The 26,813-nt window shown below is 55.1% G+C and overlaps 10 protein-coding genes across 10 annotated transcripts; 5 read left to right on the top strand and 5 right to left on the bottom strand.

The window, feature by feature from the left end:
• Positions 1-394: 394 nt before the first annotated feature.
• On the bottom strand, positions 395-1,858 carry LMH87_004098 (uncharacterized protein; the record flags this gene model as incomplete). Its single annotated transcript, XM_056195268.1, has 2 exons — positions 395-1,176; positions 1,249-1,858. 2 exons carry the CDS (start codon positions 1,856-1,858, stop codon positions 395-397), a joined length of 1,392 nt encoding a protein of 463 aa, XP_056048913.1.
• Positions 1,859-2,357: 499 nt separating this feature from the next.
• Positions 2,358-2,954, top strand: LMH87_004099 (uncharacterized protein; the record flags this gene model as incomplete). The annotated part of the gene is made up of 1 exon (XM_056195269.1): positions 2,358-2,954. One exon carries the CDS (start codon positions 2,358-2,360, stop codon positions 2,952-2,954), a length of 597 nt encoding a protein of 198 aa, XP_056048914.1.
• A 927-nt stretch (positions 2,955-3,881) lies between these two features.
• LMH87_004100 (uncharacterized protein) lies at positions 3,882-6,008 on the bottom strand (the record flags this gene model as incomplete). The annotated part of the gene is made up of 3 exons (XM_056195270.1): positions 3,882-4,546; positions 4,603-5,385; positions 5,528-6,008. The coding sequence occupies 3 exons, from the start codon at positions 6,006-6,008 to the stop codon at positions 3,882-3,884; spliced, it is 1,929 nt and encodes a 642-aa protein (XP_056048915.1).
• Positions 6,009-7,261: 1,253 nt separating this feature from the next.
• On the top strand, positions 7,262-9,061 carry LMH87_004101 (uncharacterized protein; the record flags this gene model as incomplete). Its single annotated transcript, XM_056195271.1, has 5 exons — positions 7,262-7,272; positions 7,721-7,736; positions 7,787-7,855; positions 8,074-8,374; positions 8,442-9,061. The coding sequence occupies 5 exons, from the start codon at positions 7,262-7,264 to the stop codon at positions 9,059-9,061; spliced, it is 1,017 nt and encodes a 338-aa protein (XP_056048916.1).
• A 1,043-nt stretch (positions 9,062-10,104) lies between these two features.
• Positions 10,105-11,100, top strand: LMH87_004102 (uncharacterized protein; the record flags this gene model as incomplete). Its single annotated transcript, XM_056195272.1, has 4 exons — positions 10,105-10,434; positions 10,484-10,777; positions 10,831-10,861; positions 10,913-11,100. The coding sequence occupies 4 exons, from the start codon at positions 10,105-10,107 to the stop codon at positions 11,098-11,100; spliced, it is 843 nt and encodes a 280-aa protein (XP_056048917.1).
• A 118-nt stretch (positions 11,101-11,218) lies between these two features.
• LMH87_004103 (uncharacterized protein) lies at positions 11,219-12,057 on the top strand (the record flags this gene model as incomplete). Its single annotated transcript, XM_056195273.1, has 3 exons — positions 11,219-11,247; positions 11,295-11,455; positions 11,513-12,057. 3 exons carry the CDS (start codon positions 11,219-11,221, stop codon positions 12,055-12,057), a joined length of 735 nt encoding a protein of 244 aa, XP_056048918.1.
• A 236-nt stretch (positions 12,058-12,293) lies between these two features.
• LMH87_004104 (uncharacterized protein) lies at positions 12,294-15,644 on the bottom strand (the record flags this gene model as incomplete). Its single annotated transcript, XM_056195274.1, has 2 exons — positions 12,294-14,857; positions 14,915-15,644. The coding sequence occupies 2 exons, from the start codon at positions 15,642-15,644 to the stop codon at positions 12,294-12,296; spliced, it is 3,294 nt and encodes a 1,097-aa protein (XP_056048919.1).
• Positions 15,645-17,746: 2,102 nt separating this feature from the next.
• Positions 17,747-21,368, top strand: LMH87_004105 (uncharacterized protein; the record flags this gene model as incomplete). The annotated part of the gene is made up of 3 exons (XM_056195275.1): positions 17,747-18,425; positions 18,489-20,834; positions 20,887-21,368. 3 exons carry the CDS (start codon positions 17,747-17,749, stop codon positions 21,366-21,368), a joined length of 3,507 nt encoding a protein of 1,168 aa, XP_056048920.1.
• A 402-nt stretch (positions 21,369-21,770) lies between these two features.
• On the bottom strand, positions 21,771-23,156 carry LMH87_004106 (uncharacterized protein; the record flags this gene model as incomplete). Its single annotated transcript, XM_056195276.1, has 5 exons — positions 21,771-22,023; positions 22,104-22,561; positions 22,681-22,829; positions 22,891-22,911; positions 23,126-23,156. The coding sequence occupies 5 exons, from the start codon at positions 23,154-23,156 to the stop codon at positions 21,771-21,773; spliced, it is 912 nt and encodes a 303-aa protein (XP_056048921.1).
• A 413-nt stretch (positions 23,157-23,569) lies between these two features.
• On the bottom strand, positions 23,570-26,603 carry LMH87_004107 (uncharacterized protein; the record flags this gene model as incomplete). Its single annotated transcript, XM_056195277.1, has 2 exons — positions 23,570-23,906; positions 23,956-26,603. 2 exons carry the CDS (start codon positions 26,601-26,603, stop codon positions 23,570-23,572), a joined length of 2,985 nt encoding a protein of 994 aa, XP_056048922.1.
• Between the last annotated feature and the right edge of the window lie 210 nt (positions 26,604-26,813).

Raw genomic sequence — 26,813 nt, forward strand, 5'->3', positions numbered from 1 at the left:
GTTTAATCTACTGTTGTGGAAATTTGGCGTTTGGGGTCACCATCTTCTTTTCTGCAAGTTCTGTGTTTGGGAGGAGACGTTTGTGTGCTAAACGATCTTCAGGGAACTACTTTGTGCAGATCTGGGACACTTGAAATTATCACAACTAGTTTTCCGTGATGCAGCTCAAGTCTGTTAGCTCGAAGTGAAATGATACTCTTATATCAAGCATATTTATCGATTACGTTGTTTGCCGAAACCAATATTATGCATGTGGACTAAATGTACAAAAGTAGAAGATGTGGCTTGGTCTTGTATATAAAACTCCTAAAGCAACGTCATATTGTACAGTAAATCCTCCTTTCAAAAGTCATCCTCCCTCTTTCTCCCCCAAATATCGACTCAGATGCTAATTTTACATTTTGAGGTTCTGCAGCACCACGCGCTCCATCTCGCCAATGTTGCCGTGGCCGCCGAGCGCCCACTTCTGGGCCACGAGCTCCGCGCTCAAGACGCTGCGGACGAGGCCGCTGGCGCCCCAGTACTCCATGAGCGCGCGCGCCTCATCCTTGGAGACACCCTCGAGGCGGAGGACGCGGCAGTTCTTGAGGGCGTCGTAGACCTTGTTGTCGTAGCCGCGGAGGTACGGATCCGGGATGGGCACGTCGCGGCCGGCCTGTCCCGCCTCGAGCTGCGCGAGGACGAGGGCCTCGGAGGGGTGGCGCGCGGGCGTGTTGCTCGCCGAGTCGGCGGCGACGACGGCGCCGCCGTTGGGCATCTTTTTGCTGCCGGAGAGGGCGGCGAAGAAGTGCCCGATGAGGGTCAGGTTGTGGGCGTGGACCTTGTTGAAGGCGGGGTCGCGGTACGCGCTGTCCTTGTTGGCAAAGGTGAGCCCGTCCATTGCCATGAGGACCGGTGGGCGCCCGGGCAGCATCAGCTCCGACCAGAGGGCCAGGAAGCCGGGCCAGGCAGCGTCGGGTTCGCGGATGTTGGTGATGAGATCGGCGAGAGAAGAGCCCTCGGGTAGACCGCCCGTCAAGGACGATTTTTGCTCAACCTTGAGCTTTTCCAGCGCGGCTCTGTTGGCCTTGAGAATGTTTTGCAGGAGGTTGAGTGTGTAAGTAGGCTGCGTGAATTGCATCGGCTCCGTGTTCGGGACGGGTACGTAGTCTGTGTGAGCGATGACAAGGTCCTGGGCTGTTGAAGGGTACCACGTTAGAACCATTCTCAAGAAAGAGGGGTTGAAAAGGAAGAGTCAGATGCGCATACCTTCAGGAATGTTGATAACTACCCAGTCGTTCTTCAGAGCATGGCTCATGGCCTGCACCAGCGCCGTGCTCTTGCCGGACGCCCGGCTGCCTGTGAGGATAATCTTGGCCGCCTCCTTGCTGGACACGGACTTATCCATCTGGGCAATCATCTCCACCGTCTCCTTGCGCACCAGGACGTGCGGTTTTCTAAACAGGCCCCAGCTCTGCGTCGAGCGAAAGGCGCCCAGGGTGCGCAGTTGGTCGACGATCTGGTCGGGCAGCTGGACGACGGTGGCGGCGTTTTGCGCGTCGGCCAGAACGCCGCCCTCAATTGCCTGCAGACCCTCGACCGCCAGGGCGCTGTTGCTGCTCAGGGTAATGCGCTTGCGAAAGGCCTTGCGCTCGCCGGGGGCGGGCTTCTTGACGTTGTCGAGGCCGAGCCTCTTCTTGTTGAACGTCTTCTTGGTCGGCTTGACAATGTCCCGCCGGCTCTTGACGGACGGCGGGCCGGCGGCGAGACTGCTCGTTGTCGAGAGGGGGGCAATGGCGATGAGGACGGGCTGGATGCGCGGCGCTCGAGGGAGCCCCCGCCGCAGCAGCACGGCCTTGAAGCAGCTATTGGCGGCCATTGTGGCCAGTTCGGGGGCCGGAATGGGAGAATGAGTATATCGCTCGGAGGGAAGGCCCTGTATCTACAGGAGGAGCGGGTAGGATATCGGTGTTGGGCCCGTGTGCGGGCTGGCTGGCGGTAGGCAGTCGCGTGAGGTTTTGAAGCTGTCAGAAAAACTATTGACAACCTCTCGCCCATTCGCCCCAGGAGGTTTTTGGCCGCTGGACCACCTAGAACCAGGGGCCCTTTCAGCGCTACAGTGCTGGCCCACCACTGACCAGCGAGCGAGCCAGCCTCGGAACATCTGAGCGCCGTAGATCCGACACCAGACCGATAAGAGTCTATCGTAGAAAAAAAAAAGTTGCTGGAGATGCAAGCCAGTGGGACAACCAGCCATACACTTTTTTTTCGCAAGCAAAGCGATCCAGTCTTCCCAAAGTACACTTTCCTCCAGAACCCCAAAAACAGAAACAGCAATTCGAATTAATCCATCCGCCAAATCATACACACAAAACACAATGTCCATCCCGGCCTCGAAACCGAAGCTGCCCGTGGTCGTCGAGAAGCCCACGCCGTACACCTTTGACCTAGGCTACCTGATGGCCGAGGACCCCAACAGCATCACGCTCGACCGCGCCGCGCTCGAGCAGTCCCTCGCCGACGTGGCCCGCGACGGCGCGCAGTCGCTCATCAACCAGCTCCTCAGCACCTGCGCCCTCAGCTCGACCAAGGAGGGCGTGCTGCTGTCGCTGCCCGCGCCCTCGACGCGGCTGCCCCGCGAGAAGCCCGTGCCCGCCGCCAAGCCGCCGACCAAGTGGGAGCGCTTCGCCGCGAAAAAGGGCATCACGCCCAAGACGCGCGAGCAGCGCCGCAACCTCGTCTACGACGAGGCCACCGGCGAGTGGACGCGCAAGTGGGGTTACAAGGCCGCCAACAAAAAGGGCGAGAACGAGTGGCTCGTCGAGGTCGACCCCGAGGCCGAGGCCCAGCGCAAGGAGGGCACCAGCATCCGCGGCGACGGCCGCCGCGAGCGCAAGGAGAGGGTCCGCCGCAACGAACGCAAGATGCGCAAGAACCAGCGCGACGCCGCCGAGGACGCCAAACTCAAGAAGTAGAGAGCGAGCTGGCGGTGGATGGAGGGAAAAGGAAGAAAAAGTCGAAGCATTTTGGGAGTGGGCAGAGACAGTCTGGATTTCTCTGTACTACCACGGCGCAGGCGTTTGGGTCATGTCTATGGCGTTGTTTGGAATTTACTTCTTTTTGCTCCGAGGAGGAAAAGTACGACTACACGGCATCCATGTACATGATTGAGTGTCACATAGACTCGTTTGTATACTCGGTTTTATTGACTACAATTGCATCATTTTCCGTCTCGTACAAACTGAACTCAAAAAGTGATACGCTTTACCAAAATTCAACACGTTTTGCTCTATTGTACATTTTGGAGGGACAGGGGCTCTTCCCAGGGCACGCCGAACCATCAGTACATTCTGGTAGCCGGACGCAGACCTTCATGACTTCCTCCCAAGGATGAGGAACCAGTTTCAAGAAAAAGAACGCATCCCCGCCTCGACCTTCATTTTCTATGCTAAACATTAATAATAAAACAGAAACGTAGAGCCATTCAGCCTTTTCCTTCCCAATGCATCGGATATTCAACGCCGGTGCTTGGCATGGGACCGCTGGGGGGCAGGTCGACCAAAGCAGACAAATAAGGAACAAAAGAAAAGCAACCGAGTGTTGAAAGAAACAGAAGCAGAATTGTGCGCGAGTTGTATCGGAAATAAAGTATAAACGCGATGTGGGGTATACCAAACGGCGAACGGTAGAGGTGACTGGCGGTGAGCCTCAAAGGCAAAAGTGAATGCCCTTGGTCGTGTATGTTTGGAGACGAGGCACGTTTCCAAATGAATATTGCTATTGCTAAAGAATTGAACCGAGAAAAGAACTTTGACCACGTCGTAGAGAACGGCGTGCATGATGTTGTACGTCAAGTCGTAATTTTAACCATATTGTGCGAAGTCGAGTGCAGCAGCACATGCTCAGAATCCCAATGGGGACAGTGGTTTGATTGGCGACAGCGGCCGCATGTCGGCCGTCTTTGGCCGTGTTTCGGGACCACTATTTCTTTCGCTTATCGAATCGTTGTCGTTGGATAGTCCGCTGGTAGCGAGAGCATCGTGAAACTCGTCTTTGCCGTCTTGGTCGTTATCGGCCGGGGAAACAGTTCGCGGCTCGTCGGCGTTGCTGGCCAGATGCGCCGCCTCGGCGAGACCTCTGGGTGGCGGCTGGTCAAATAGCTTGTACTCTTCTTCGATATATTTAGCCTCGTTCTTGCATCCCTTCCAGCAGTTCCTCCAGTCGCAGACCAGAAACTTGAAGCAGAAAGCGTCAATCTTCATGCAGGGCTGGAAACAGATGCACAAGTTGCGAAAGTCCATCTTGTTCTTATCCGAGTGGGCAAGCAAAAGGCTGAGGTGGCACGTGATGGCGAAGAGCAGATAATAGTTAAAGGGCGACAATTCGGCGAGTTCGTCGATAAGCAGCTGCGGGACCTCTTCCGAGCCAGCGCATTCTCTTGCAATGCGGTCCTGCGATGCTTTGGGGAACAGCTCATCTGGCAGCTCTCGTAACCATGCCTTTAGCATCGAGCCAACAATGTTGATATCGTACAGATCATCAACTTCGAATAGATTGACATCGTATTCTAGGGCAGACTAGTTAGCAACCGCGTAAGTGTCTATATATTCAGCGTCAACATACGTTCGTCGAAACGGCGCTGCCATTTTTTGATCTGCGGCCCACTACCTGGCACGCGATACAGGCCTTCAACATCGCAGCCTTTGTAGTTTAGGTAGTCGATGGCGCGCCAGGGGAAGGCAGGCATCCAGAATTCTGTTTTGTCGCGCGAGTGCTCGAGCCGTTTTGAGATGCGAGTGAGGCGTGCCTGTTCAATCAAAGGAAGGTTGAGGACTTTTAACGCATAATGTTCGTCATCAATCACGGGTTCCTTTTCTGTTGTGCTGCCGCTTCTTGTGTTCTTGCCGAATAAGCCTTTACTGAAGATATCGGCGGCCCGAGAGCTACGCAAGCCGCTCAGAAAAGTTGAGCCCCCGTTTTCCTTGTACGAAGAAGAGTGCATTTTGTGATTATTGTCGCGTTCGCGGTCGCGGAGGTTTTCGCGGCTGGCACCGCCGTTCCTAGCGGGAGCACGGTCTTCCGAACGGTTTCGGATGCTCGAATTCATCATTTCCCGAAAAGCGCGGTCCTGAGCCACCGGTGCAGTCCGCAGAGGTGCAGAATTGTCGTACGCAATGGGAATGCTCGGTGTATTCGGGAGGGTAGCAGGCGCTGGCTTGGAACTGGGGCGGTCCTTGTCGCGGTTTGATTTGGAGCGTCCCAGGAGGCCAAACGGTTTTGATTTGCGTGGCTTGCCGCTAGCCGTTGGGGCGCTATCGGTGTCACCGGCGGATGAGAGTGATATTTGTGACTGAGAAGAGAAAGGCAAGTTCGGGCGCTGCAGATCGTCCTGTCCGTAGATTGAGCCTGTGTCAGAGGAAGCGGCAAAAAGCCGGAGGTTAGCAACAAGACGGCAACAGGAAAGAAGGACGGAGAAGCGGGCGGGCAGCGGGCTGAATGATGCGGCGAGGAGCACAATGAGCAAGAACTGGCAGAGGGAAGCACATACCTCCTGAATAATCGGTCGCAAGATGTTCGCCGCTCCTTGAGGCAGCGTGCTCTTGTAGTTTGTCTGCAAAGGGTTGTGTTGCAGGCAACGGCTGGGTGGCAACTCGAGACCCTTTGCTGAAGTGAAAGAAGCCGCTTCGCGAGGCCTTCCTGCCCTCTGAATGGGGCTGTGGTTGGCGGGAGGACGGCTGGGGTGCGCCGGAGAGAGAATCGAGGTTTGCGTGAGAAGTGTGCGGGAGGGGGTAGTCGTCGCGATGCTGGCGGCGGTCGTAGTCCTGGTCGGGGGGCGGGAGAGGTGAGCGTGCGGTGTATGGGCGATTGGCTGGCAGAGAGCGCTGATCAACGGCGGATAGAGCGTCGTTTGAGGACAAGCCCTGTGCTTGCGCGGCAGGAGACTCGGCGGGAGTAAGTTTGTCGCGGGTGAGGCCGGCACTGGTCGAGTCTGGCAGCATGAGTGGCTGCGGAGTGGGCTTTCGTCCCATGCTTGGTAGAGGAGGCAAGGCGCGACGAGGAGGGAGGTGCAGCAGGCAGCACAGGTGTAGCTGCGGCGGCGGCAGCTGCCAGGGACAACGCTAAAAGATGATCCTCCAAGCCCAGGACAGGAAGAGAAGGCGCAGCGGTGTCCTTTGCTTCATGAGGCGTGTCCAGAAATAGGTAGACCAACAAACAGGCGGGCAGCAGGGTTTCAACAGACCAGGAGGGGAGGCACAGTACGAGGTCAGCACTGGAAGGGGAGCGAGGGGAGTGGGCACTGGGCGGGCGGATACGCTGGCACGCTGGCAACTGGCTTGCTTCAAGTTTTTGAGCGGGCAAACCAAGCAAGCAACGGTCGGTGCAGCGGGCAGCGGGCAACCATTAGGTAGGTATTAGGTACCTACCTATCTACTCCGTAGTACCTAGGTAGTAGGTAGATTGGCGTGGCGGCGAGCTGGCTAAAATAAAACTGCCGAGTCGCTGCAACGGGCGGCGCTTCAGTCGAGGGAAGAATGCGCCTATGAGCAGCAAAGCAGTATCCTGACGAGGACAAAAATAACAAGATGAAATTAGATACAGCGCAAGCAAGTCATGATACGTGTCCGGCGAGAGATATAAAATTCAAAATACACATGCAGGTTGGTCAGCAGTCAATGGCCAAAATTCCAGGGACGTCGCAGCCAGCACATAACAGTACATGTTCCAGGGGTCGACAGAACAAGATTAGCGGGAGCCCGGCCCAGGGGTAGCGGGGATCGCTCCATGGGAGCAGGCAAAGGAAAGGGTACCTACCTAGGTACCTACCTAGGTAGGTGATAAGGTAGCGCCATCTGGGCCACGCCAACGGGGTCCTGAATTCGGTGAGTGGCATTTATTACAGCGGATCTCAGGGCAATCTGGCGCCAGCGCTGCCACTTTACAGGCAGGTACCTTGCGTGCTTGCCTCGGGGAGAATTACGAGCTACGACCCTCCAGGCCCGAATCACCCAAGTTTTCGGGTAATGTGATGACTGCTAGAAATTTGCACAACAAAGCAAGTCGCAAATATATCCGGTCTCCCTCGTTTTCTTCTCTCTCCCAAGGGCAGCTGTCTGCGACGCCGACAAGACCAAACTACCTAGGTAGCAGCGCAACATTGGCTGCGGCGCTTGGTCTGGCCTGGTGCCTGGCACCTGGCAACTGAAACAACTGTGGACCCGCTTCCTCGAGGCAGGCTTGCGCCAGAACTGGTAGCGGTCAGTTCAGCGCTTTCTCCAGTCGAATGATAGATAGGTATGTACAAAGGGATCTAGGTAGGATCCAGCATCTACCTATGCTGCTTACTAGTCGATACTGTCTCTGTTATACTCGGTAAAAGGCCAGATATCAATTGCACCCCATACGAGTTGTCCGACGTCCCATCATGTGGGCTTTACAGGCAATAGGTACAACTTATATGCTGGCCTCCACAGATGCCTCGCAGGAAAAAGAAAAACATCAACGTCGCCCCGCCAGGGTTCTCCCTCACACGTGCAAACGTGCTCCTGACATGCATGGCCAAAAATTCCAGACAGCCTGCCATATATTTTTCTTCTTTTCTAAATGCCAATATTGTCTCTGTCAGTGCAGTTTCCTGGGGTTCGTGCAACTAGTGTAGCAGGACGGGTAACACACGACAGCCAACACATCTCCTTGCGGCAAGCAATCCCTTGCCGGTTTGGTGGAGCTCGCCCAGCTAAAGACGGCTACGATGCTGCGTCAGAATCTCCCCCCTTCGCTAAGGCGAGCTTGTCTGACCGTTGGAAAGCTCCAATTAATCGTCTTTGTCTCTCTTTCCCTCCATAATAAATTACTTGAAATATGCGCCATCGCTGAGGTATGTTTCAATGCATCCGTGTCTAACCAACACCTGTCGCGGCGTACCATCCCATCTTCTATTACATAAGAACGTGCCAGGCATCCACTGTTTTCTGGTCCGCCAGATCTACTACACAACCACATTCATACCATCCATGATCCAGCAGCATGTCTCAGAATACCAAGGCCACCGAGCTTCCTATTCTAGCCACGGATGCTCACGTTAGCTATATCCAGGGCCTCGACTCCAAAACCGACGAGATCGACTACTGGCTCACTGAGCACCTGCGTTTGAATGGCGTCTACTGGGGACTAAACGCCTTGCATCTCTTGCGCCGCCCCGACGCGCTCCCTCGCCAGGAAACGATAGACTTCATCCTCTCCTGTCAGCATGAGAGCGGCGGTTTCGGTGCTGCGCCGGGCCACGATGCGCATATGCTCTCTACCGTAAGCGCCGTCCAAGTCTTGACCATGGTGGACGGCCTTGATGATCTGGAAGCGCAGGGCAAGGGCAAGGGCAAGGCGCAGGTAGGGAAATGTAAGTCACCCGGCATGCGCAGACCGCAAATCTTGCATCGGCCTCGATGAGTTGACACTGCCTGTAGTCATGGCCGGCTTGCAAAATCGCGAAACTGGCAGCTTCTTCGGCGACGAGTGGGGCGAGGAAGATACACGATTCCTGTACGGTGCCTTGAACGCTCTGTCTTTGCTCAGACTACTGCACCTCGTAGATGTCAACAAAGCTGTCGAGTTTATCGCCGGCTGCGCCAACTTTGATGGTGGCTTTGGTGCCAAGCCTGGAGCAGAATCACACTCGGCGCAGATCTTTACATGTCTCGGCGCACTCTCCATCGCCAACCGTCTTGACCTTGTCGACAAGGAGAAGCTTGGTCGCTGGCTCAGCGAGAGACAACTCCCCGGTGGCGGGCTGAATGGACGGCCAGAGAAGACGGAAGACGTGTGCTACAGCTGGTGGGTGCTGTCTAGCCTCGCCATGATTGATCGCACACATTGGATCGACCGGGATGGGCTTACCAAATTCATTATGAGCACGCAGGATCTCAAGAATGGTGGATTCTCTGATTCTCGCGGAAACATGACAGACGTCTTTCACACGTGTTTTGGGCTGGCTGGCCTGAGTCTCTTGGGATACCCTGACCTTGAGCCGGTAGACCCTCGATACTGCATGCCCAAGAAGATTACCGAAAAGGCCTTGGGCCAATAATTATGAAAGGAGCTGAAAATGAATAAAACAAAACGATAATACAAGCATAATGCATTCAGATTGCCGTCGGTGTCCGACCCTCCAGCTACAAACGGCCACATTGTCGGCCAGCTGTCATCCATTGCCGCGCCAGCTACAGCCAACGCCGAGCCGGCAAGGTTGGAGGCACTGAGCTGAGCTGCGTTTGCTCGGAAGCACTTGCATCCGGGCTCTTGACCTTTGGAAACGTGTAATGACTGGATGGCTCAACCTGCTCTTGTAAAGACGCATATCTTGTCGCCATTGGTACTTCCTTTCTGCATCAGAGTATTATAGTATGCCATCGACTCTACCTCCAAATTCGACCGCCATCAGGATGCAAAAGCCGGCGCTGGTCGAGCCGCAGTGCGTAGCGGCAGCCGGTCAGCCTCAATCGCCACGCCGTTTACCCCCCACCAAGTGTCTGCGGACGTTTCGTTTGGAGCAAAGACAAGCGAGATGGACCGCGACGCACGCTACTCGCTGCTACTAGGGAACACATTGGGAGGCAAGTACTTGCCAGATCCTTTGATACCTCTTCTTGCAACAATGAGGGGCTTATAGGTAGTCCTACACCGTCGCTCGAGGTACTGCAGAGTAAGGTACCTTGCGTCTTGTCCCTCCCTGCCTACCTAGCGACCAAGCCTGACCTTCCAGAATACTTCCACATTTGGTATAAGCGAACTGACGTGCTTTCGCTTATCTTTTTACTTTCCATCAAGCCTTCTTCCTGCCAGCTCAACACCAAGTGATGCAACTGGCACCAAAGGAAACCCTCTCCTGTAAGCCAGCCCACCACTCATCTACTTCCTCAAATGCTGCGTAGAATCGCTGGCAGAACTCTCCTGCAATTTCATCCGTGCCGGCATCACAGTTGCTCTTTTCCTGCCTTGACACCCACACTGCTTGTTTGCTTCTTGCTATCAGCCCCGGGTTCTATCGATCGTTGGTAGATGCTCACCTGGCACTCTGTATGCATCTATCGCTCCGTCATCACCAATGGCTAACATACGATTGAGCAGGCCATGGACGGATACAACGGAGTCGGGAAAATCAGAAATATACCTCTTATATGCACCGTCTGCCCAGAGTCTCCCAGGTTCTCGGATGTTTCCCATTTGCTCACACATATTGCATCAAAGGGCCACTTGCACCACGAAACACAGACGAAGCTCAGGGCCCATCAAGATTTGGTCGCAGCAGTTATCTTGCAACAATATGAACTGTGGTATGCGGAAAATGGAATCGAAGCTCTCCTTGTTGAACGCTTGAAAGCGAAGCAACTTAAGGAAGCTATGAAGAGCCGCATGCATCGTGCGAATACCACGAGCAAACCTGCATATCCGACATCCAGGGTAAGCCGGCCGAAATTGCACGCAAATTGTCTTCTAACTCCATTGCCAGACCAAAAAGCGATCCAGGCGGACCCCCAACGCCTCCAGCGAATACGCCGCCCCTGACTTGGCAGAGGCTATTCCGATATACCCTGGCTTATTTGCCGAGGCGAACGACCCAGAAATACCAGAAGAAGTGCTGCTGCAGAATAATGATATGTTATCGCTCAAAGGCCAGATATGGCCAGGCATGGGCAAAATGGATTTGGCCAATGAAGATATGAAACGCACTAGAAACCAGCGAAAGCCGAAATCCGCAATTGACAAGATGCGTCGAACCTCCGAAGGCATCGAGCCCACACAGGTCGTTATGACCTCAGATTTGCAAGTCGAACGAGTCAAGGGTGTCTATGACAGTTCTTCTCCAATACCTGGACAAGAAGAAGCAGTCAGTAAAAATGAACACGCCTTCAGCGTAATGCTTTTCTAATGGACGCAGACACCACCTCCCCCAAAGCGAACCACCAAAGCAAAAAAAAAGCGAGAGCCTCTGGCGGACCTTTCAACAAATATGCCAGTCGGACGCGCGAACCGGGTCAATCCGAATTTATCCACAAGGACAGCCGGGCAACCGAGAACGCAAGCTCATGCATTGGAGTCCGCCTATGCCACCAACTTCTCTGTTAGACAATCCATAAGACCACAAAGCATATTTCGAGACGATCAGAGCCCGCTGAGTTTGTCATCCATAATTTCTATGGATTTCGTACACTAACAGCCAATAGATGTTTACAATGACCGAAATATGACCCCCTCTGTACCACAGGACTCTAGGTGAGTGTATGACAGAACATTTCGACGGTTAAAGACTGACCGCGTAGGAACTTGCATTACGAACATCTCGGAATGCCTTCAATCAACCCCATATCCCAGTCAGCGTCAACATTGGCTACACGCATCGCAACTTCGAAAAACGCATTTCCATACGGCCAAGACAGCCTGTCCGGACTACCAGATTTAAAGCATTATAACTTCTCGTCCGGTACTGCTACCATGCAAAGTTGCATTTCGAAAGAGGATGTTCTAATTCCATTTGCAGACTTCTCCCATCAACCCGACACCCCAAATTCGCTCAACCTGAATGCATTTGGTGGTGCATCACGCTATGCAATGGCGATGAACTCCCATTTCTCCGCGTACGACCGTGGGCAAAGCCATGATAGCCACCCCATTACGCCGAAGCACGAAGACTATTTCTCCCTTGGTGGGCAAACATCGCTGCTTAATTCAAGCCCCGATTTTTTACATGCATCAGAAAGCAATCCATTGTTGAGCCAGGATCGCCCATTCTTCAAAAGCTATTTAGAGTCTCCAAGCAGCAAAAGGCATGCGCTAGCAAATTCCTATTCCGGGTTTAAACCAATCAACTACCGCCCGGACATTACTGAGTCGACCGAGAATGCGGACTCGCGAGACACTTCGGCAGGTGATATCAAGGTTGAGTCACAACTTTGCGACATTGTGCACCCGAGCCTGCACAATGACAACGATGAACCTAATTTCAATACGGATGGCACCTGGGCAGCTAACACTATGCTTGGAGGTCTTCCGACGCATCTGGGTCGTGAAGGCTCGGCTGTTTGATAGGCCTCGGCGAAGACCATGGTAATGTGTAATTACGCCGCTGCATTGATAGTGCGTTGGTGGATTTTTTTATTATTATGTGGGTTACCAGCATTTGAACTATTATTTGTTTTCACTTGGGCGAATAAGAAGCATACTTGGTGTTTGCGGAGTATTATTTTGGTATGGAGGCTACTTTTATCCTAGTCATGTTCCCTTATAATGTTTATACAATGGCAGTACAATACACTTGAAATTTACAGCTGATCAATGCTAGCAATGAGATTGTCGAGTTGATCTGGGCTGTCGCCGATGACATCGCCCAACATGCGACAGGCACCCTTGAGGCGTCGCGTGCGCATCTCGCTTTCCATGGCACTCGACCTCTCCGCCGCTACATCAATAACCTTTTTGGGAATGTGCGCCAGCCGGGCTACATTGAGTCCGTATGATCGGTGCGCCACACCTTCCCCAACCTCGTACAGGAAAGTGATTTCTTCCTCCCCATCTGGGCCTTTGTCGGCCTTGAACTTCATGTGCACATTCGTCAGTCCGTCGAGACCATCCGCTACGCGCGCCAGGTTCTGGTAATGGGTGATGAAGAGTGTCAGGCAGCGCGTCTCGGTCACGACATGGTGCAGGACGGCCTGGGCAATGGCGGCGCCGTCGTGGGTGCTGGTGCCGCGGCCGAGCTCGTCGAGGATGACGAGGCTGCGGGGCGTGGCGGAGCGCAGGATGCGGGCCGTCTCGGAGACCTCAACCATGAAGGTGGACTCGCTGGCGAAGAGGTTGTCGCGAGCGCCGGTGCGGGTGTGGATGGCGTCGCAGAGCGTCATGCGGAGGGCGTCGGCGGGCACAAAGGAGCCGACCTGGGCGAGCAGGACGATGAGGGAAAGGGCGCGCACGAAGGATGACTTGCCGCCCATGTTGGGCCCCGTGACGAGGTGCGCGAGGGGAGCGGGGTGCGCGAGCGTGGTGGAAAAGGGAATGTAGCCGCCGGCGAGCGTCTGCTCGGCAATGGGGTGGCGGCCGTGGGTGATGCTGACCGTGGGGGGCGAGGAGGAGGGCAGGAGCTCCGGGCGGGTGTAGCCCGGCTGCGCGGCGACCTTGGCGAGGGAGAGCAGGCAGTCGAGCGTGGCGAGGGCAGAGATGGCGTCGCGGAGCGGCTGGTACTCAGCGGCGATGGAGGCGAGGAGGGCCTTGAAGGCGGCGTCGCAGGCAGCGGCGAGGGCCTCGCGGTGCTGGTCGCGCTCGGCGATGAGCTGGATGACGTCGGGCGTGTGGAAGCGCGAAACCTTTTTTGTGCCGGATATCTTGGCCCAGGAGGCGGGCACGTTTTTGATGTCCGTGTTGGGAACCTCGATGAGGTACTCGATGCCGGCGACGGTGACGTAGTCGACGGGCTTGCCGCGGCGGAGCTTGTCGGCGGCGGCGGCGCGGTGCTGGTCGAGCTGGTGCTCGACGTGGGCGATGCCCATCTGGTGGTCCTGCATGTCGTCGGTCTGGTGCTCGTCGCGAAAGAACTCGTACTTGTCGTCCTTGCGCGCGGCCTCGAGGTTGATGCGCTCGAGGTACGAGACGACGAGGTCGAGAATCTGCGGCAGCGCGAGGACGGCGTCGACGAGGAGCGGCGCGTCAAACGCCACGTCCTCGGCGTCCTTGACGCGGACGTAGTGGCTCGAGACCTGCTGCAGGGCCTGCAGCACGGAGAGCAGCTCCGGCCGCGTGCACTTGCCGTAGTAGATGCGGATAAGGCTGCGCTCGAGGTCCGTCCGCGTCTTGGCCAGGAGGTGCGCCAGATCGTCCACGGGCGCCGTCGACTGCTTGTCGTGGAGCTCCTGCACGGCGGCGAGGCGCGCCTCGAGGTGCGTCTGGTTGAGGAGCGGCCGGCCGATCCACTTGCGCAACAGGCGGCGGCCGAAGCGCGTGCGCGTCTTGTCAATGGCCCAGAAGAGGCTGCCGCGCTCGGCGTGGTCGGTCGAGTTGCGGTACACCTCGAGGGACTCGAGCGTGGTGCCGTTGACGAGCATGTGCGAGCGCGTGCTGAAGCTCTCAAAGTATTTTGTGAGATCAAAGATGTGCTCGAGGCCGTACTCGGTCAAGTGTGTAATCATGGCGGAGAGGCAGATTGTGACGGGCTCCGGCAGCTGGAGCACCTTTTCCAGCAGCGAAGAGGATTGCTCATTCTGGGAAGAGGTGGCTTCTTTTAGCTTCTCGGCGTAGAACTGGGTTACATGGGAGGCGGCTTCCGCGGCCATGGTCTGCGACCGAGGAACCCGCTCGACGCGGCTACGATCGCCAAAGACATTGGTGGTGCTGCCAGCAAGATGCTGGATGAGCTTGTCGGTGGCCTTGGTGAGCTCGCCAACAATGACAAACTCGCACGGCGAAATGTGTAGCAGCCGCGTCTCAATCTCGCTGCGCATGAAGCCGTCCTCGAACGTGTCGTATATGATGTCGCCCGTGGCAGGTTGCACGGCGAGAACACCAACGTCGACTTTTTCGTCGGTGCCTGAACCCTTGGCTTTGGACTCTGTGATGCAGAGGAGGTAGCCACCAGAAGACGATGCGTTGCCGCCTTTGGTTGACTGCTCCAGGTCGCCATTCTCGTCAATGTAGGTGCCTTTGGTGTATAGGTTGGTGAGCTTGCGGGTAAACGGCGCGTTTCGGTTGTCGCCGACCTTTTTCAGCGCTGCTGTCTCGACCTGGCGGACGACGCCAACTTTGTGGCCGGCGGCGACTAGGCGGCGAGCGTGCACGGGGAGTCGGTGGACGGGTATGCTGGCGGAGGCGAATCGCTCGAGATGGGCTTCCGAGGGGTCTATGACGAGGTCTTGTTAGCTGGGTATTTGAGCATGTATAATCTATTCGAACTCACGCTCGTCATAACGCATTTTTCCGGGGATGCAGACGATGCTGAGCTCCTTGGCAGCAATACGCGCATCGTCACCAAAGAAGCGGAACTTGTAGCCGACTTCGACGATGAGAACTGTGTCGAGGTGCTTGCGCTTGATTTCGAGAAACTGGATCTCCATTGGCGTGAGCTTTCCCGTTTTCGAACCCTTCTTTTTGGACTTGGGCGCTGGGGCCTCATCCTCGTCTCCTTCGGCGTCGCCATCCTCGTTATCTTCCGCTACATCGTCTTTTGCGAACCGTGATTTCCAGCTCAGGGCATCAGGGTGGCCAAGCTTCTTGACAAACTTTTTGTGCAATTCGGAGTGCCTCTTCTTGGTTGCCTCGTCATCGGAATCGACGTCAGCTTCCGTCTGGCCTGTGCTGGCCGGCGCCGTGTTGTACGTGTAGCGTTGCGCGCGCGCAGAAGACGGCGTTTGCACGGCGGGAAGAGCGTCACCTCTGCCGTCAGGGAGGACAGACGTCTTTGCCTTTTTGGGTTCTCGGTCTATATCATGGTTTTCCTTGTCGGCGAACTCGTCAATGGATCGTTTGCGCTCCGGCAGGGCCGCCGCCGGTGCAGCACTTCGAGGCGGCTTGCTGGGAGTCGGGGACTGGGTCGAGGCGGGCTGCTGGGGGCTCGAGGCCGGCTTTGGCGTGAAGAATGAAGTCAACGATTGCTGCTTCTTTCCAACCGGAGTGGAAGTGGGAGGCATCGAGGGCGAGTTATGGCGGCATTGGTCGATGAATCTCAAAGGAGCGACTGCAAAGCTGGCGGAGAGCTAGGATGTTGAACCGTAACTAGCGGATTGGGATTAGAGCACGCGTAGCATACAATCATTTGGCTGGCGAGACGCGTTGAGAGGTTCCACTTTTGGCCGTAAAGTGGCGTTTGTAGTGTTAAAGTGAGGAATGGCTGCACCTGATTCTTCTCACACGAGAGGAAGAAAAACGAAGATAATTTTTTTTTAAAAATACATGTTCTGATGATGAGCTAAAGTTGGAGGTTTTTTTTTCTTTTCATGACATGATGACATCGCTGAGATTCACTGTCCAATGTGCTCTGTTTAGCAGGCTTCGGCTTCAACGGCCACTGACGGGATGTCAATCAAACTATTTGTACATTGCAGGTCAACGTTTCCTCGAACGATCCAGGGTAGATAAGAAAAATCCGGTCATGTACAAGGTGTGTTGAGGTAAGCGAGAATCCATACAGAGACACTCTTGGGGAGTCGTGGTGGCGGAGGTGGCGGCGGTGGTTGGTGGTGATGGTTGTGGTGGTAGTGGTGATGGTGGTGTTGTTAGTGCTACTGCTTCTGCTGCTGTTGGCAGTGGTGGTGATGGCGGTGGTGGCACTGATGAAAAACGCAGCTCAAGAAAAGAGGTAGGATAGGTATATAAATAGGTAGGGAAAACCTTACAGGCTTGGACTTGTGTATCTTTCTTTTTTATACTTGATCCATCTATAGTCGGCTGCTGCTACTGTCTCGTTTGTAGTTGGCGAGCAGTCGTTAAAATGTCCGTCTTGCCTAGGTAGGGATGGCAAACGGCACACAGTTCAAACGAACGGCACCCGCGACTTTTGGTACATATGGCAACGATTTGTTGTGACAGTGTCATCACTCTCCGGTTCTCCGCATGGCTTTGCTCTAAAACACAAGACCAGCTTGCACTCAACACATCCATATTTACTATTGCTACGTATACTTGTCCATACTGTAAGCTACCGACATCTCGCTCTTGGCTGATGAACCAAATACTGGAGCTGGCTTGGCACCAAAAGATGGGCGCTTGCAGCTCGTCCAGTCACAAGTCCAGGCGTTGAAAGCTGGGCGCTTACACGCTGGGTCATTTGGGAGCATCGGCCAATGAGGGACGAGCAGCCCTGGAGCTTGGGGACCGGCGATGGGAGAGGACGCAGGAGTGCCGGAGGCCCACCTGGAGGCACTGGGCGATTGGGAACTACAGGGAGTCCAGGTGCCGGGGCGCAGCTGCAGCTGTCAATTTAGTGGTGGATGACGGGCTCTTTAGTGGATTCTGGGCCCTAGTTGCCGCCCGCGTCGACCCCACAGACCCCTGCCCCGAGATGCTACTGGTGTGAGCCGTGAGGGGTTCGCCATTTGCTGCAGACACGACCCAGGAGGAACAAGACGAATGGCACGGGCATTGGCCTTTCAACAAACACCTGCCCTCCGACAGATGCAATAATCTCGTCACTGAATTGTGCTGCAGCCCCCAATCCCACCCCTTAGCTTGCCCTGGTCTTGTCCAAGCCCCAATGCTACCTCGCCCCAGGTCGAGCTCCTCGGCTGGCCCAGCTTGTCCAGAGTCCAGTTACCTGCGGCCTCCATACGTAAACCCGCCCAGCCCTCCTACCTCGACTTTTTCCCCTTCCCCTCTGCACCGTCTTCTGTTTCTCGTGACAGCTTCTGTCTGCCGTTGCCTGAACCGTCCTCTTCCTCATTTAACCCTGCGATAGTGATATTCGCCAATTTTTTATACCTCTTCCTCCTTCGCAAGCAGCTCAGATACCAAGATCCTAGCGCGCCAGGCGGCCTGTTCTGCGGCCCGTTGGAGACACCCCGCCACAAACGGCAGCCCGAAGCAAGTCTGTATCACCAACAAGAGGCAACCGGCCGCGCGACTCTGCTCTAGAATTTTACCTCTGCGCAAATATTCCTCGCGCCTTGCCCTCTATCCAGAGCTGCAATCGTCAAGCACACCGAGTAGATTGCGCTGCGCTGTGCGCCACCCGCTACCTACTGCTTGCCCTGGCCTGACAATACACAAGCTCCGAGCCCAAAATAACGGCGAAACAATGGAGACTGCTAGCCGTGGCATTCCTGACCAGGAAATGTTCCTGAGCAGGCCTGCCCCAGAAGATGGAGGCGACAGCCCGACCGTCGAGCCTCTGCGCATCTTCAAGCCCACCAGTCCTCAACCAAACTCGCGCACTTCGTCCACCTCAAACAGCAAGCCTGCCTTTCCTCTCCCGCCAGGCGCATCTAGCTCCGCCGCACCTTTACCATTCCCGGACGACGACGATGTCCACAGACCGACTCCTGCAAAGCCCTACGGAGCTGCTTATAACGATACCGCGCCTCGTCTAGATACTAGTCCAACCGATAGACGGCCTGGTCTCGCCGAACGCCGTGGCGCTGCTCCCAAGGTGATTCATTCGCCTTCCAGTCCTGACTCTGACCAAGGCCTGTTCGCTCGGCCACTCAAGGAGCAAGCTCGCCCAGCAGCACAGCCCTCAGTTTATTCCAACTACCAGAACAAGACTTACTATCCACCACCTGGAGCTGCTGCCTCATCGTCTTCTGCCTCTTCCAGCTCATTGCCGCAGCCCGCAGCTGTCAATCATCTGAGACAGTCTGATCCCGCCGTCAATCGATTTCCGTCGACGGCCTCGAACTCGACCACGAAAGCCACTCGGGGCTCTCCTCCACCCCCCGAGACCCCAATTGTCGAACCCGGCGTCATCCCCGGCGGAGGTATTGAGGCCCGCTATGCTGCCTCTGGCATTTCTGGCACCGCGACACTGACAAGCCTCCAAGCTAGCCAAGCGCAGAGCGCTGCAGCTGCCCAGAGACTCGCGCAATATGGCAACCAGGCGCCTCAACCCCAGCGGCCATGGACACCGACAGAGACACCCGACCAGGCCCCTTCTGGTCCTCCCACAGTCTACCAAGGGTCAAATGTCATATCGAGCCCTCAGCCTCAGAGAACCCAGACCGCACCTCCCCCGCAACCTACTCCGGCTCAGGGCAACCAGAGCGATCAACAAGTCCAAGTTAGCGTTTTGGAGCAGGATTTTCAACGCCTCGGCACCAGCTCGCCACCACCGGCATACTCAAGCGTCAACCCGGGGGGAAACTCGCAATACCCAAATGAAAAGCGCCGACCGCAACAAAATGGTCCCGCTCGCCCAGCAACAGCTGCCCCGCAGCTATCACAGACGAATGGCGCAGCTTCGAGTCAAAAACCGGCTGCTTCGAGCTCAGCCGCCGCTGCCTCTGCCGCTGCCGGTCCTGCCAATGGCGCACCGATGCTCTCTCCAGCTCTGCAGCACCCAGGCCATCCTGCTTTTGCGAACGATCCTCGGCCGGAGCAGAACGGTGTGCCTCCGCAGAATGGTCCCGCGCCCGATACCCAGACGATAGGCCCTGGACCAGCTTCACCACCGCCACTCCCAGAAGGATGGATTGCCCACCTCGATCAAAACTCTGGTCAATACTATTATATCCATGTTGCAAGTCAGGCTACGCAATGGGAGTTTCCCAAGGGTCCAAACCCTATCCAGTCCGAACCAACGCCTCTATCCCCAACCGCTTCAACATACGGAAATCCGCTCATGTCGCCTGTATTCGGCAAACAAAGCCTAGCCTCGCCGATGTTTCCTCCCCATACTCCAGGCTATGCCGAGAGTATAATGAGCGTGGCCGTTTCCCAAGCACCCACTGCCGGTTTCACTGGCCCTCCTCCCTCTGCTGGCGTGGACATGTATCGAGTTCAGCCGACAAATGGCGTCTACTTTGGGCCATACCTGCGCTACGTCAACATGGACATCGAAAAGGGCATCTGGCATGGCAGCATACTGATTGTTACGGATTCGCCTCAACCACCTACCATTCACATCCACCTTAGCGATGATTTGTCCCCGAGCCCAAGGCAGTTGGAGCCTCGTGCTATTTACACTCACCAAAGATGGAGCTTCTACAAATACGACATCGATCTACAGATGGGTGAAGGAGGTACTGAAAGATGGACATATGCTGTTACTTCGCATCTTGGATGCACTCGGTACGAATTCGTCGTTGCTGGCCGACATGAAACAGGTTGGCGATTTATTGCCCACTCTGGAAACGACTTTGCTGCCAGTACATCCCAAAATGAACGCGCCAAGCTCGGCGGTGTCGGCTTTATGTGGAAGGACGTCTTGCAGAAGAATGTCGACTGTGGAGGTTTCCATGCCCAGCTGGGCCTGGGAGACCAAATCTACGGAGATCGACTGTGGAAAGAGGTACCTCTTCTGAGGCAATGGCTCGCCATGAGCGGACGCGATAACAAAAAGAGCACCCAATGGACGGCGCGTCACGAGGAAGATGTCTCGCACGCCTACTTTCACTACTATACCAGCCATTTTGATCAACCATTCTTGCGCGAAGCGTTTGCGCAGATCCCTCATGTCCTGCAAATCGACGATCACGATATATTTGATGGATATGGATCATATCCCCAGTACATGCAATCTTCACCCGTTTTCAAGAACATTGGTCGCATTGCCACTGAGATGTATCTGCTATTCCAGCACCATACAACGGTAGATATCATGAGAAACGTCAGGACGGATCATGATGTTTTTACCATCACTGGAACTGGTTGGCATTTTGTCAAATATCTCGGCCCTGCCATGGCCGTGGTCGGAACCGACTGTCGGTCCGAACGAACACAGGCGCGTGTCATGGCCGGACCTACATATCAAGGCATCTTTCCAAAGGTGGCGACTCTTCCACCCAGCGTTCAGCACGTGGTGTGGATGGTGTCTGTGCCACTCGTCTTCCCTCGACTGGAAGCTGTTGAAAGTATTGCCAACACCGTCGCGGCTGGCAAAAAGGCTGTAAACACAACGTACAACATCCTCGGTAAGGTTACTAGCTCGGTCGCAGGTGTTGTCGGCGGCAAAGAGGTTGTGGCCCAAGGCTTCTCGCAAGTCAAGAAAGCTGTGGGTAAAACTGGACTCATGGGCAATGTGCTCAACCAGTTTGGAGAGCTTGACATCCAAGAGGTACTCAAGGATATGTGGACTCACGATACCAAGGATCTGGAGCGTACGTACTTTATTCGTACGCTGCAAGGAATCGCACAGCAAAAGGGGGTTCGTATGACATTCCTTTCTGGGGGTAAGTCTTTTCTCATCTTTGTTGAGCAATACCTGAGACTAATGCGAAATAGATGTCAATTCAGCTGGCGCTGGCCTCGTCCACGATCCCACCCATCCTGGCGACCACAAGACCATGTACCAGATTATCACCTCGCCAATTGTGGCGGCGCCTCAAGGTGGCTACGTGTTGAAGCTCTTGCATAACCAAAAGACGCTTTACGTGCCCCAAAACGGCCAAAAGTCTACTCACGAGGTATCCGACACCAAGGAGGACATGATGGAGATATTCCACAACGATGCGAGCGGGAGCGTGCGAGAGCTCAAGAAGCTCATGGGCCGCAGAAACTATGCGGCCTTTGTCGCCTACGACCAAGAGGCAGTCCTGGCGCAAAACCAGCCGCCGTTCAGCCCCAACCCCAGCATCAACAGCTCGCAGCATGGACTCAGCAAGCTGAGCTTGGCTGTCGACTTTGTCGTGCAGGGAGACGGACCGTACGCAGCCACGACCAAGTACGGACCGGTCATTATCCCGCATCTTGAATTCGGCAGATAGTCTAACGGGGGAGAGAGCGTGTGATTTGATGGCGCGAGATTTTTGTGCAATGATTTACGGTTCATGTTGGATATACCTTGGATTAGATTGAAGCTGCTTGGCGAATACGGATCACTTTTTTCATCTACTTTGTTATTTATACTCTAAGATTTCTGATGTTTGTAGTTGGTTGCTAGGCGGCACTCTCGAATTGAATAATAATTATTTTAAACACTGCCATGATGTGGCTGTTTATGTCTTTGGATTAAGCTATATGATTTGTATCTCGTTATATGTTCGGTTTTTCTATTCTGTGTCATTTTCGGGTCATCATGGGTCATCACTGGCCCATATATCTTCCCATTCCGTCGTCCAATCTTTAGTCCTTTCTTTCTTCCTTCCTCGTTCTTTTTTTTCTTCTTCTTACAGGCCAAAGACCTCCTTGAGGATGGTCATGGTGTCCTCGGGCCCTTTGACCGAGTGGCCGATGGTGCGGGGATCCTCGTAGATTTCGTAGTCGTTGCCGCCCTTGGCCGTCTTGTCGCCGAAGAAGTGAATGTTCTTGTAGGTGATGCCGTTGGGCTTCTTGGCCTCGGTCTCGAGGTGCTTGAGGCAGTATGTCTTGTCCCAGCCGGTGGGGAAGACGTCAAAGGAGATTTGGCCGCCGATGGAGAAGCTGGACGGACACGCGGTTTCGTTAGTCTTGGGTCCAAGAGAAGCGAGGGGGGCAGAAGAAGAGGAGGGGGGGTTGCATACGTCAGACCGAGATGGCCAAACTTTTCCTTGAGGACCTCGACAAACTTCTCCCTCACCTTGGCGCCCTTGTCGTACGCCTCAAACTCGTTGCGCTCCTTGTTGCTCGCGTTGCGGCCGACGGGGCTGATGTTGATCATGCCGTTGCGGAACTCGATGAAGGTGCCGCGCTTGACGGGGATGTCGAGGTCGGCAATGTAGTGCAGGACAAAGTTGGCGAGCTGCTGGTACTGGGCCTCGCCGATCCACTGGATGAAGCTGTTGGAGGGCAGCGCCTGGCCGAGCTTGAAGGCCGTGAGGCCGTTCTCGGAGAAGCAAAAGTCAAAGAGCGTCGTGACGGGCGCCCCGGCGGGGCCGCCGAGCTGCTCCTCCTGCTTGACGAGGTCGGAGCCGCCGACGAAGCCGATGGCGCACTTTTGGCGCAGGGCGCGCAGGATGGCGAGGATCTCGGGGGAGGCGCCCTAGGAGGGGTCGAGGTTAGATTCACCTTGTTGGTTTCTTTTTTTTTTTTTTTTTTTTTTTTTTTTTTTTGCTTCAAAGACGACGACTGAGGGGAGGGACAAGAAAGGCGATTGCTTACCAGACGGGCGGGAGTGAGGGTGCCGTCGACGTCAAAGAGGCAGATGGTGTCCTTGAGGGGACGCTCCTCAAGAGGGGGGTAGGTCGCGACAGCAGGAGCAGCCATGGTGTAGGTTATGATGTTTGTCGGTCGGCGGAATAGAGGGGCTTCTACTGCAGTGTCAGTGTCAATTGGTCCATTTGAAAAGAGGCAATGAATTTTTGCTCGTACCTACAGTGACCGGCACTTTCGCTTTAGACAGGCTCAAAAGAACAGAAAACGCACAGGTAAGGTGGGAGGGAGGTGGGAGGCAGATGAGGGGTCCAGAATCAGTTTTGGAGGGGTAGCTTCGGGCCGCTCAGGCGGTGTGTGCGAAAAAAGGTTGGGCCACTAATCGGCGTCCGGCCAGGGGCGTGTCTTGACAATGAGGGGCACCAACGGGGGGACGAGGAGCGCTAATACGCACACAGACAGCTGAATTGGTTGAATAACGGCATCGTGGCGGGTCAAATGTTCACAATTTCATGAAGCTATGCATCTCAATAATATTTTTTAATTTTTTCTCCCTTTTAAGTTGATGGCGTCCGCTCTGCACAGGTAGCCATCCATCCTAGAGTACACACGCTGGCATCACCGAGGTGTCTGAGCTTCCTCTCTACACCCACCATCAAACAGTCAAGACAGGCATCAGAGCTAAATTTGGCTGATATTGAATTGTTAAGCTGAAGCAGTCTCGCTCTCTGTACCAAACCGACACAGGCAGTTTCTATGCAACAACTGCGTGCGTCACACCTCCAACTCTGTCTGAGAATCACTCCATTTCTTGCAACCCATCTTGCCCGTTGAAACCAAGAAACGCCAATCCAAGATGCAGGCAAGCCTTTCAATACCGCTAAACAAGAAAAGAAAACTATGAACTCTTTGAACCGCCCCAGACGCCGCTCACCTCCATGGCTACATTCATGGCCGTACTGATTGACCATACCGCAATCAACGCCCAGCCAATCTTGCGGCTCAGCACCCATTTGTTCAGCGGCACAGCCACCAGCAGTCCAATCAGAATGACTATCAGTGTCACAGACGAGACGAGCAGCGTGCCGCCAATCTTAACAGGATACGGTCCGTAGTGCACAGGTCGGTCGGGATGCTTTTTCCTCTCCTGGTTGGCGCCCTGCACCATCATCAGGACACCACCTATACCAATGCCCAGCAAAATATTCAACAGAGGACCACCAAAACATGCAGACCTGTCCATGTTAGCTTGATTCTTCCTTTCGCCTCGCTTTCTCTACTCACAATGCCATTACAGGGTGGCCAAGCCGGGCCACGGTAATATCAGCCACCAAATCGCCAACGCTGTTGCCCGCTGCAAAAATGGTAAGCCCAAGGAGAGCTTCCGAAATGTCCAGCACAACACCGAGCGTCTGCAAGACACCAACCACCTCGCCGGCAATGGTCGAAATCCACGCAATGCTGATCACGAATCCCATAAAGCACAAAGTATAGTGATGCTTGGGCCGGATATGCTCGACCGTGATGAAGACCAGCAGCGCGAGCAAGACCAGCGACAACAGCAACGAATACAGCACCATCTTGACGAGTGTTCTCCTTGGATTTTGCCACTCGTCCAATTGGTTTACCCATACGATAAACACGGCGAACAGCGGCCCCGTGAACAACTGCACGCAGACAAGCCACCTGTTCCACGTCCCAGGGTCGGCGGTACTGTTGCCGGCTGAAGGAAAGTCCGATAATGTCTTGTTCGCGACAGCTGTGGGCGCCCCGTCAGCTGCAGATGATGGATTGACCAGAGTATTCTCGTTTGTCAGAGCTTGCAAGCGCGGTGACGGCCGGCACGACGAAGAACAACTGTTGCTGCGAATCTCATGGTCCCGGTATCTTTGCCACTCTGCGTTACCTTCTCGCTGGCCGTTCAGCTGAGCTAACCGGTCAACACTATACGAAGTGCCATCGAGACCAGATTGTGATGCTATGGTCACATCAGTGTGGTCGTCCTCATCCTCTTCCGGCTCAACCACAGGCAGCGTCAAGACCAGCAGGAAGATACTAGGAACAGAGATGGTGCTGACAAACCTATCCCACCACGTCTTGCTACGCCAGCCCTGTAGTGTTGGAAACAGAGTGGCTAGAATAATGTGCGGCGGTGGCAAGATAGAATACGGCCACCAAAAGACAGGCTTCGGTTCAGCAATGCAGTCGCAGTCTCGCAAAGAGCCAGGCACCTCGACTCGTCGTGCTACAGGAGAGGGAAGCATGAATTCGCTGGGCTCGGCGTTCGGCGATGGTGTGAGCAACACTGGGGAGTCGGTAAATTGGGGAAACGGCGAGGTGGGTGCTGAGCCGTCGCTGGGGCCGCCTTGCCGCGTAGGGGGTCGCACCACAAGCAACGGCAGCTTCGGACGAGCCTGACCCTCGGTCGTTCCGCTCGTCGACACCGAAGAGACTGATGAAGCATTGGTTGGAGGAGGGGCTAGGTTTCCATCCACAATGTAGGATGGAGAAGGCCATGACGGTTTGGTAGCGTCCTCTGGTTGCTCTGTCCCTTGTCCGTCATCGCTCATGTCTGCCGTTTCAGTGATTACTCCAGGCGCAGTACATGATGAAAATGCTCGCCCGCGTCCATGCCCGCTGGGGTCGAAATGAGGATCGGGGTGCGAGCGAGCACCACCAGAGGGCTCGGCAACCGAGGTGCCGCGGCGTCGTTGCTGAGGGACATGGCTAACGGAATGGCTCCGGCTCGGCATATTGGAAAGCTGCCAGTTGCTTTCACGCTGAAGTTGAGCAAGCGCGGATCGGAACTCCAAAGCGCCGACAAGACTGGGTCGAATTGCTGTCTTGGTATTCCGCCGGTTTCGACTCGTTCGCAAGACTCGCATGCTCCTGGAGACTTCTGCAGCAACCATTCTCTCATGGTCTTGCGCCTGCTCGTCAACTGCCTCGTCCCAATTTTGACCTTCGAGTTCAATGCGCGGACCAGCTTCCAAGGCAGAGATGTCAGGCGTGCGCTGCTCCGGGGCGCCATGGGTGCGGTCAACGTCGTCAGGGTCGTCGCGGTATGGCTCGCCAGCCAACTCGTCGCCAGATTGGCTGGTGGAGCCGTAGAAATGGCTGCGAGCTTCGCCTTCACGACGAAGTCGCAGCTTTCTGCGTGAATAATACCAGTGCCAGCCAACAACGGTGGCTACATACAGCATGTAGAAAGCAATCATGGTCCAGCACTCCCAAAAGTGCAGGCTTCCATCAGCTAGAAAGATCATGGTAAACACGACGGCCACAATGAGGAAGCATATGTCTCGCACGTAAGATCTTCTGTCGACTTTGAATTCGCGTACCAGAGCCATCGACCCTGCGACGACACCGCTGATGAAGCAGGCAGCGCCGAGCAGCTCACCGACGGCCATACTGGCGCTGTTAGACGCCATGGCGGCCAATGTGCTGAAGACGTCGGGTGATCCATTGCCGAGGGCTAGGAACGTCACGCCTGCGAAGCTTTCACTCAGCCGTAGAATGGTGGCGATGGTGCTGAGGTTGACGCTAAAGAAGTCGCTCGCAGCAATGCCAATGGTAGTGAAAAGCATGCCGAGCCAGAGGACAATGATAATGAACGCAACCGGTTGCGCATGGCCCAGTTTGCAGTAGTAGAGGTCCAAGTACGATATGAGGCCGGCATCGTCATCTTTGCAGTACTTTTTGACAAAGGCACATTGGTCCTTGACGGAGCGAACTTCTCGGCACTGCGGCTCGGCGTGCTTGCTCCGAGACACAAGATGGGGCGCGGGATCGTACGTAAGGGCTCCTGGCGCTGAAGGGTGATATGTATGCGCAAGAAATGAATATGCAGTGAGAATTGAGATAATCAGGAGCGTAACGACGAACGGCCGCGTGCTGAGACGTTGGCGGCCTCTAGCTAGGACTGCAGCCATAGTGCCGACATAGGCATCGCGGGATTGCGACGGGTTGGAGCTGCGACGTGAGAAGTTGAGACGGGACAATAACGCATACGTCGAGTATATTAGTGAGGGAGTTGAGCAACCCCGAAATCTCAGGAAGCTATCATGCGAGGGGCAGAGTTGTGCGGATGGTGACGTGATGGGCAAGTCGGTGGTAAAACGGCAATTGGCATAAACGGCCTG

Source organism: Akanthomyces muscarius, chromosome 2 (genome assembly GCF_028009165.1).
Source record: "Akanthomyces muscarius strain Ve6 chromosome 2, whole genome shotgun sequence".
Classification (NCBI taxonomy): Eukaryota; Fungi; Ascomycota; class Sordariomycetes; order Hypocreales; family Cordycipitaceae; genus Akanthomyces; species Akanthomyces muscarius.